This window comes from Camelus bactrianus, chromosome 22 (genome assembly GCF_048773025.1).
Source record: "Camelus bactrianus isolate YW-2024 breed Bactrian camel chromosome 22, ASM4877302v1, whole genome shotgun sequence".
Taxonomy (NCBI): Eukaryota; Metazoa; Chordata; class Mammalia; order Artiodactyla; family Camelidae; genus Camelus; species Camelus bactrianus.
This window is the reverse complement of record NC_133560.1, coordinates 22708088-22718302: the sequence shown is the minus strand read 5'-3', so window position 1 is coordinate 22718302 and position 10215 is coordinate 22708088. Positions and strand designations below refer to the sequence as shown.

General features: G+C 39.8%; 1 protein-coding gene across 1 annotated transcript; it reads right to left on the bottom strand.

Annotated features, from left to right (window-relative positions):
- Window positions 1-3868: 3868 nt before the first annotated feature.
- LOC105074563 (olfactory receptor 10T2-like) lies at window positions 3869-10010 on the bottom strand. Its single transcript, XM_074349999.1, has 2 exons — window positions 9920-10010; window positions 3869-5275 (listed from the first exon to the last, which is right to left on the bottom strand). The coding sequence occupies exons 1-2, from the start codon at window positions 10008-10010 to the stop codon at window positions 4314-4316; spliced, it is 1053 nt and encodes a 350-aa protein (XP_074206100.1). The 3' UTR covers window positions 3869-4313.
- Between the last annotated feature and the right edge of the window lie 205 nt (window positions 10011-10215).

Below are 10215 nucleotides of genomic sequence, written 5' to 3'. Positions count from 1 at the left end.
CTCCAAGACAAATCCTGCCACTTCTACACTGGCTACCATCCCTTGTCAACTTCTGGAATTTCCCTCCGAGGATACCACCCCATCGCTAATTTTATTTCCTGTTGAATCATTCCTAGGTTTTCATTTCACCCGCTTTAAAAAAAAAAAAATTAAAAACAAAAAAACCTTCGTTGACCCCACATTCTCTGCCTGTTACTGTCCATTTGCTACTCTTTTTAGCAAAATTCCTCCAATGAGTTATCTACTTGCTGTCTCCGTGAGCCCTCCTCCTATTTCCTCTTGAACCCACTCATACCTGCCACTCTGTGAGAGCTGCTCTGGATTTTTCCAACAATTTCCAAACTTGTCCCTCTCCCCACTACCACCTACCATCTCAACCCCACTCTCCCCACCAATAATTAACAGGGTAAAATGCAAACTTCCTAGAAGGGACTTTTAGGCCCATATAAACACCCAGAGCCAATAGTGAGATAGTGACTATTACCTGATGTCAAGCACTTACTATGTGCAAGGGGCTGTTCTATGCCCTTTTGAGATGTTAACTCATTTAATCCTCACAAGAGCCCTGTAAAGGAAATGTGTTATCAATATTTCCATTTTATGGATGAAGAAACTGAAACACAGAGAGGTTAAGGAACTTGCCCAAGGTTGCACAGCTTTGTAAGAGGTAGAGGCAGAATATGAACCCAAGCAGTGCTGCCTGGGCCTCCAGACTGGGAGCACCTTAACAATGGGTACTATGCTTCAACCACCTGGCTCCCCCACGCCTATCACAGGATGTAGTGTTGGGCCCACCCAGATCCCCCCACACTTAGTTGGATTTTATCCTAAGTGAGTTGAAAAACCAGAGAGGGCTTTGAATAATGGAAGTTACTCGAAACCTGCACGTGATTGTTCACTGGGGCTTTATAGGTAATAGCCAAAAACTGGAGAAACCAAAATGTCCCTCAATAGGTAAACAGTTAAACTGTTCATACCATAGAACCCTGCTCAGCAATAAAAGGACACAATATGGCAACACAATAACTTGGATGAAACTCAAAATAATTATACTGAGAGAACAATTAGTGGTTGCCAGAGGCAGGGGGTGAGGGAAATGGGTGAAAGTAGTCAAAAAGTACAAACTTCTAGTCATGAATAAGTCCTGGGAATGTAATACTGTACAACATGGTGACTACAGTTAACAATACTGCATTGTGTATTTGAAAGCTGCTAAGAGAGTAGATCTTAAAAGTTCTCACAAGAAAAACAATTTATAACTAAATGAAGTGGTGAATGCCAACTGAATGTATTGTGATCATTTCACAATAAATACAAATAATAAGTCATTATGTTGTATACTTTAAACTTATACAATGTCATGCATCAGTTATATCTCAATAAAACTTGGGAGGAAAGTATTCTCTATCCACAAGCTCAAAAAAAATTATGCTGAGTGAAAGCCAATTTCAAAAGGTAACATAGTATATGATTCCATTGATATGATAGCCTCCCAGTGACAAAACCATGGTGAGGGAGGACAGATCAATGGTTGCCAGGTGATAGGGAAAGTGTGACTATAAAGGGGGCAGGTAGCACAGGGAGTTTTTTAGGGGGATGGAGCTGTTCTGTTCTCAGACTATGATTATGGTGGCATGTATTAAAATTCATTGAACTATAGACAAAAAAATCTACTTTACACTATTTACAATAGCCAAGCCATGGAAACAACATAAGTGTCCATCAATAGATGACTGGATAAAGAAAATGTAGTTGAATATGAAAAAGAATGAAATATTGCCATTTGCAGCAACATAGATGAACCTAGAGATTATCCTATTGAGTGAAGAAAGACAAACAGAGAGGGACAAATATTATATGATATCACTTTTATGTGGAATCTAAAAAATAATAATAATTTTTTATAAATTATTTTTGTAACTAATAATAGTTACAAATGAACTTATTTACAAAACAGACACAGACTCACAGACATAGAAAACAAATGTATGGCTACCAAAGGGGAAGAGGTGAGGGATAAATTGGCAGCATGGGATTAATAGATACACACTACTGTATATAAAATAGATGAACAACAAGGATTTACTCTATAGCACAGGGAACTATATTCAATATCTTGTAATAACCTTTAATGGAAAAGAATCAGAAAATGTATATATATGTAAAAACTGAATCACTTTGTTGTATACCTGAAACTAACACAATATATTGTAAATCAACTATACTTCAGTTTTTTAAATCTACTGTATGATGCTTTAAAAATAAAATTATGTAATTTCATACATGTGTGTATATAGACAAGTATTACACACTCACTGCTAGGTAAATAAATAATTTTTTTAAAGATACAGTAGCACCAAAGTGAAATTTTTCCTTGAAGGAATCAGCAGCCTCGAAAGATGATTGGGAAAGGGAATAAAGTTCTGCCTGTGTAATTCAAAGGTTTCTTTCATGCCACATGCAGAAAACATTACCATTAAGATCTTCACATTTTGGGAAACAGCAAACTTACCAGACCTTCATATCCTCATCAACCCTCATATTTATGTGTTTTAGAGAAAGCATAGATCTGAAAATGTCAAAAAGGGAAGAGATCATCAAAGTCCTTTCCTCTGATTAATGACCCCTGGGACACAGAGGATGAGCTTGGCCTGCAAAAGACCATGACTATCTGGCATATAAAACAATGCCCCAAGGTTGTACCATGAGGTCCTCAAAATCATACCAGCACAAAATGAAATGAGAACACTTCAGAAATAGCAATGGGGAACAGAAGCCAGTGAGAAGCCTCCCAGAGGGCAGAGCCAAGAGCCTTGGAGGACAATGGACAAAGAACTTACAGTGAGGCAGGAGTCTTCCCAATTCCTGCCTAACTAAATGTTTTCATTGCTAAGTTCAGTGACTTTTGTGTGTTTCCCACACCCCTACTGAAGTCTTTTGTTTACTATGGCTTTAACATTTGTTTTGCATGTAGATTAGAAAGGTTTTTTGGGGTTTGTTTGTTTGGTTTTTTTTCTAATTTGTAGGTCGCCAGGCCATGAGAAGGCATTCCAGGGCTTGAAGGACAGACGTTGTATTTCAAACAGAATGCTGTGAATGGATGACTCATTAGGCTGTGTCCTTGGAGAGGATGCTATCTGTTGGAGGAGAGTGTGGCGGCTGTGTGGCATTTAGTATAGTGGTACCAGTCCTTCTGGTTCCGCTTATCTAGGAAGATGCCGTCAGATCTTTCAGCGCCAAGATATTTACCGGACAGATTAATCTTTCTCTTCCAAATATTGACTGCCTCTCATAGCCTAACTTTTTAAACTCTAATTGTGGTAGACTACACATTACATAAAGTTGGCCACCTTAACCGTGCTTAAGTGTGCAGTTCCGTAAAGTGTTAAGTACATTCACATTGTTGTGCAACCATCACCACCATCCATCTCCAGAACTGTTTCATCTTGCAAAACTGAAACTTCATAGCCAAGAAACAACTTCCCAGCCCCTGGCAACCACTATTCTACTTTCTCTCCCTGTGAATTTGACCACTCTAGTCACCTCATATAAGCAGAATCATACAATATTTGTCTTTTTTTTTTAATTGAAGTATAGTCAATTTACACTGTTGTGTTAATTTCTGGTGTATAGCATAGTGATTCAGTTGTACATATATATATATATATATATTCCTTTTCGTGTTTTTTCATTATAGGCTATTACAAGGTGTTGAAAATAGTTCTCTGTGCTATACAGTAGGACCTTGTTATTTATCTATTTTACATATAGTAGTTAATATCTGCAAATTCCAAACTCCTAATTTATCCCTCCCCACCCCCTGTCCCCTCTGGTAACTATAAGTTTGTTTTCTATGTCTGTAAGTCTATTTCTGTTTTGTAAATAAGTTCATTTGTGTCTTTTTTTTTTTTAAGATTCCACATATAAGTGATATCATATGGTATTTTTCTTTGTCTTTCTGGCTTACTTCATTTAGAATGACGATCTCCAGGTCCATCCATGTTGCAGCAAATGGCATTGTTTCATTCATTTTTTATGGCTAAGTAATGTTCCATTATATATATACAACCTCTTTATCCAGTCATCTGTTGAGGGGCATTTAGGTTGCTTCCATGTCTTGGCTATTGTGAATAATGCTGCTGTGAACATTAGGGTGCATGTAGCTTTTTGAATTAGAGTTCCTTCCGAATATATGCCCAGGAGTAGGATTGCTGGATCATAGGGTAAGTCTATTTTTAGTTTTTAAGGGGAACTGAGTGTCAGACAGCGCACAAGTTCATGAAAAAGCTAGAGTGGGAACGTAAAGCAACTATTTATTTAAATCCTCCGCGGCTTCGCACCAGGGTCCTCCTGAGAGCCACCCTCACCTCCTTATTACGCAGAGTGTACACCACCGGGTTCAGCAGCGGTGTCACCACCGTGTAGAACACAGCCACCAGGCGGTCCTGGCTGGGGTTTCCGCCAGACTCGGGCCGCAGGTAGATGATGGAGGCGCAGCCAAAATGCACAACGACCACGGTGAGGTGGGCCGTGCAGGTGGAGAAAGCCTTGTGCCTGCCGGCGGCCGAGGGGATCCTCACGATCGCGGCGACGATGAAGGCGTAGGAGAGGAGGATGAGGAGGAAGGAGACCAGCACCACGAGGATACTCAGAAAGAAGATGGCCAGCACTTTGCTGGCACTTTCGGCGCAACTGAGCTTCAGGACCGGGGCGATGTCGCAGAAGAAGTGCTCCACACGGTCGCCGCGACAGAAGGGCGCGGAGAAGATCAGGCTGGTCTCGATCAAGGCCACGGAGAACCCGAAGAAGAAAACCAGGGCTCCCAAGCAGAGGCAAACTGTGGATCTTATGATCATCGAGTAACGCAAAGGATGGCAGATGGCTACATAGCGGTCGTAACCCATCAGGGTAAGGAGGAAGCAGTGGCTGCACCCCAGGCCCAGGAAGAAGAACATCTGAGCCCGACACCCGGGGACGGGGATAGTCTGGCTCTCCATGAGCAGGTGAGCCAGCATATTGGGGATGGTGACCAGCGTGTAGCAGGTCTCAGAAAGGGACAGCAGGGCCAGGAAGCGGTACATGGGGGTGTGAAGGGTCCCATCCACGTGGATGATGGTGATGATGGTGACATTGCCACTGAGGGTGACCAGGTAGGTGAAGAAGAACAGTGCAAAGAGGGTGGTCCTCAGGTCCGGGAGGTTGGAGAAACCCACCAGCATGAAATCCGTCACTGGCCAGGTGGCATTTTCCAGCTGCTTCTCAGGAGCCTGAGAGGCTGGGACAGAGGAGATGGAATAGAACAATGTAATAAGGCTCTGCTAAGCATCAGGTACCAGAGAGATAGATTTATCCCTGTTTTACAGAAAAAGGAAAGAGGACTCAGAAGTTAGGTCACTGTTCTCCTAATATCACTCAGCTAGCATCTCTTCAATTAGACAAGAAAATCTACAGAAATAGCAACAGCCTGAGTGCCCACTGACAGATGAATGTATGAAAGAGATGTGATACATACACACAATGGAATATTATTCAGCAGTGAGAAAGAAAGAAATATTGTCATTTTTGACAACATGGGTTGACATTATGCTAAGTGAAGTAAGTCAGACAGAGAAAGAAAAGTCTTGTATGATTTCACTTTATTTGTGGAATCTAAAAGCCAAACTTGTTATTAAATAAATAAATAAATAAAGAGGACTGGGAGGGTATAACTCAGAGGTAAAGTGTGTGCTTAGCATGCATGAGGTCCTGGGTTCAATCCCCAGTACCTCCATTTAAAATAAATAATTTTCAAAAAAATTTTAAAGAGTGAAATGGTGGTTATCAGGGGCTGGGGACTGAGTCAGGGAATAGGAGAGATGTCATTTAAGGGTACAAATTTGCAACTAGTAGATAAATAAGTCCTAGAGAGCTAATGCACTGTTTAGTGACTACAGGTAACAATACTGTATCATAAACATCGAACCTGATAAGAGACTAGGTCTTAATTATTCCCACCATAAAAAATAATTGAAGTAGAATTGAAGTAGTATCAATGTTGGGTCCTTAAATCATAAAAAAAAAAAAAAAAAAGAAAAGTAGAGTGTCAAATTTATAAAAGCAGAACTCACTTTGTGCAATGAACATAAGGAAAGACTACTGTATAGTTTTTTTGTTTTGGGTTTTTTCTTTTAAATGAAGAAAAGCTTTGCTAAAATGTTGCATACTTTTATTGGAGTAAATCTGAATGATCCTACTGCTTTGGAGAAAAACTTAGTGCTTACCAGTTTCCAATTGTATTTAGCCTTTGGTTGGAATTCAAACAAATGAAAACCAAAATCTAAAAAATAAATAAGTGATAATTATGGGATGTGATAGAGATGCTAACTATGGCTACAATGGTAATCATGATACAATATACTGACGTAGCAAATCAGCATGTTGTACATTTTAAACTTACACAGTGTTATATTTCAGATATATTTCAATTTTTTTAAAAAAGTAAAGAAAGTCACAGGAACCTATGAGGAGTAGATACAATATTTGGGGCACGGAGAGATGGTAAGAAGTTCAGTGCTTTAGTTTGAATTCCCCTAGAAACAGATCCTGAGGCAAGAATTCAAAAGCAAATAGTTTATCTGAAACGTCATCCACAAAGACGTGGGGAGGGGGGGAGTGGAGAAGGGAAACAGATAATAAAAAGTGCATTATCAAGGAAATCACCACTGTTGACTGAAATAAAAACACACAACGTGAGATCTGTGAGTTTCAGTTTTATTTGGGACCTTGCTAAGGACTATAGCTCAGGAGACAGACTCTCAGAGAGCTAGGAGCAACTGCTCGGAAAAGATGGGGGCAGGGGTTGGGGGGAGGGGAAGTCAGCATATCTGTGATTTTGGAGGAGTCGGTGCAATCAAGCACACTTCTCAGTAGAAGGTTACTGCTAGCCAAAGGCACAGATACCTTAGTTAATAATTTTAGTGCTAAGTAGAGGAAGATGCAAGAAATTGGGTTCATAAAAATTTCTCCTGAAAATATCTAACTATTTGAAGGGCTGTTCTGCCAGTTTTCCTAGAGCACAGAGTGCTTCATTCCTGATCTCCACCCTGAATTCCTTTCAGAGAGAGCTGAAGGTCAGTGGCTGGGGTGGCCAATGACTCAATCCTTGTAGAGCTAGGTGGCGAGGGACATTCTTGAGTTGGCACCACTATGGACAACTAGAATTTAATCCCACCTGGGAGATCCAGAGGGAAGCGAGAGAACTGGGGTGTTTATCCACCAACCCCCTCAATCATCTTGCTCAAGTTTCAACCAGAAGACGTTAATCTCCCAGTATTTCCAAACTTACCACGTGTACAGGGAATTCAAAGTCTGGTTGGTAAGAAAGGAAATAAGGGCCAAGGGGATGTGGGCCAGGAATTTATAGAGTCCTTTACAGTCTGTAACATCTGAAATGAACAAAATAACACTTTTAGGAAACTTAATACCCAGGGCTACATCAGGACTTCCATGAGCTCTAGGCACTCTTGCTTTCCTCCCTAAAAATTGTTTTCAATTTTTATTTATATTTTATTGTTTTAGTTTTTATTTAGATAAATTTATTTAATTTGTTAATATTAATTATAACCAATTAAATATAATTAATTTTGTCATTTATTTAAATTTTATAAAAATTTAAAATTTTTACATTTTAGGACTGTGTTGGTATAAAGATAAATATAATTTTCACCCTAAAGTTTCACTTATTTCTTCTGATCTTGAAATTAACACAATTTCGGGGGGCCCCTAATAGTATTATAGGCCCAGGCACAGTGCTAATGGATACACCTGTGTTAATCAAATGGAAAATAACTCTGAAATTATTGATCGTTTTAATTCAAACAATGAGACATCAGTAAAATCCTGGATTGGTGGTAGTTTTATCATTTTGTAATCAATTAACCTGCTAGCTCAGGAAAACTATATATCTATATTGGAATATTTCTGAGTATTTTGCACTCATTTAGAACATGGGACTTTATTTTAAGGAAAGTAGTCCTAATGCAATCTTTCCCGGCTTATCAGGAGTTAATAGGTTTGGAGAGACACGTGGTTTGGAGAGGATCTCAGCCTTGTGATCCTCAAATTCCAACTGAAACAAGAATGGGTGGCGGTGGTGGAGAGTCTTGATTTATGCGCCATCTAGTGGCACTTGGAGTAACCCACAAGCCAGTGACCCTTTGAAGGAGAGAGTAAATAAATAAATGAGTGTGCCCCTGAGATTACTCATCTGCAGCAACAGGACGAGAGAAATGGAGGATCATCATTTAAATGTTTTGAAAGTTTGCTGAAATTTTAATTTGGGAAAAATAATTTTTTAGCGAGGGAGGAGGTAATTAGGTGTGCCTATTTTTTTTTTTAAACAAAGGTATTCAGGATTGAACCCAGGACCTCATGCATGCTAAGCACGCACTCTACCACTGAGCTATACCCTCCCCCTTGTTTGTTTGTTTTTGGTTTTTTTTTTAATTGGGGGGGAAGTAATTAAGTTTATTTATTTTTTTTTAATGGAAGGGAAAAATAGATTTTAGATTTTAGTTCTGAGGATATATAAAATAGAGAAAAACAACAAAAATGTGCTTGGTTGAGTCCAAAGATATTCTATTCATAAATAAAAGACTAGTCAGGACTGTTCAGAACTTAACAGGAGCAAAAAGACAGTAAGGAAGGAATGCCTATTTTTCATGAAGAAAGAACGGAAAACCAGGAGCAAGAAACAAGCTGCATGTCAGCCTAGCACAGGGGGGCCAACTGTTTCTGTAAAGGGCCAGGTAGTGAATACTTGAGGCCATTTGGGCTGTACAATATGTCATGACTGCTCAAATCCCATTCCAGTGTGAAAGCAGCCCTAAATGATGTATAAGTGGTGTCCATGGCTGTGTTTCAATAAAACTTTATTTACCGAAACAGGCAGGGGGCCAGATTTGGCCCTCGGGCTATAGTTCACCAACTCTTAAACCTGCACAAATAAAACTAAAAGAATATTCAACTTAGGGAAATTCCAGTGAGGTCCCCTGAGGGATTCATGCTATGGGGGGGGGGGGGGGGGAAGCAAAGCCTGACTTGAAGTCTTCAAAAACTAAAACAAAATGAAACTCCAAAACCAAGAAACTCAGATGTCACTTAAGAAATCTAGATCTAAGAAAAGGCACACTGGGCAGAGCTGCCCAGAGCATGTGTCTGAAAGAGGCTCTTTTATTGGAAATTAAAGTCTATCAGAAAGAACATCAAAGCCCTTATACAGTGAGAATGACAGAAATTTAATTACTTGGAAGACTTCATGGAGAAAATAAGTAATTGGATTATGACCACTAAAAAAAGTGTAATTTCTGAATATTACAAAACATTGTTAAATTGAACTTAGAGGCAAATCACAAAGTAGAAGTTGTGGCCCTAAAAAATGTTGAGCTTTTACAAATCATTAAGAAGAAAGAAAACATCCGGTTATAAAATAAATAAGTCCTGGGGAGGTCATGCACAGCTTAGCCACTGTGGTTAATAACACTGTATTGCATATTTGCAAGTGCTAAGAGAGTGGATCTTGAAAGTGCTCATCACAAGAAAAAAGAATATTTTGTAACTATGTATGGTGACGGATGTTAACTATGGTGATCAACTCGCGAAAGATACTCATATGAAATCGCTATGTTGTACACTTGAAATTAAGGTTATGTATCAATTATATCTCAACTGAAGAAGAAGAAGGGAGAGGAAAAGAAAAAAAATGAATACTCAGGTCCACCACCCCCAACATTCGTGGAGTTCAAATGAAAGCTCACATGACATAAGACTGGATATTTTAAGTTAACACACAGTTAAATAAAGTATGTTCTAGCTCTTTACATTGAGAAGCATACCCCCATATTGACCTGGAAAGCCAAATTGAAACTGAGAATTCCCGTACTCTTTTGATTTCCACACTGGAATGCAGAGGTGGAGTGCTCCAGGCCTGACCCTGGCCAGTGGACTGTCCCCTTCTCCCACTCAGGCTCCATCCTGCACTTCCAGGGGCCTCATGTGTATGCTAAAGCTATAACTACACCCGACACATGTGCCATTCCTTGACCGCACCTAGTGGAGATCACTCCCACAGAGGGGTCCATGCCAGGGGGGGTGGACCCAGGGAAGGGGCACACTCTCAGGCCCTGCTAGTGACTTGGAGACATCTGTGCAGGGAATTCTGCGATCGTGTACAGCGTT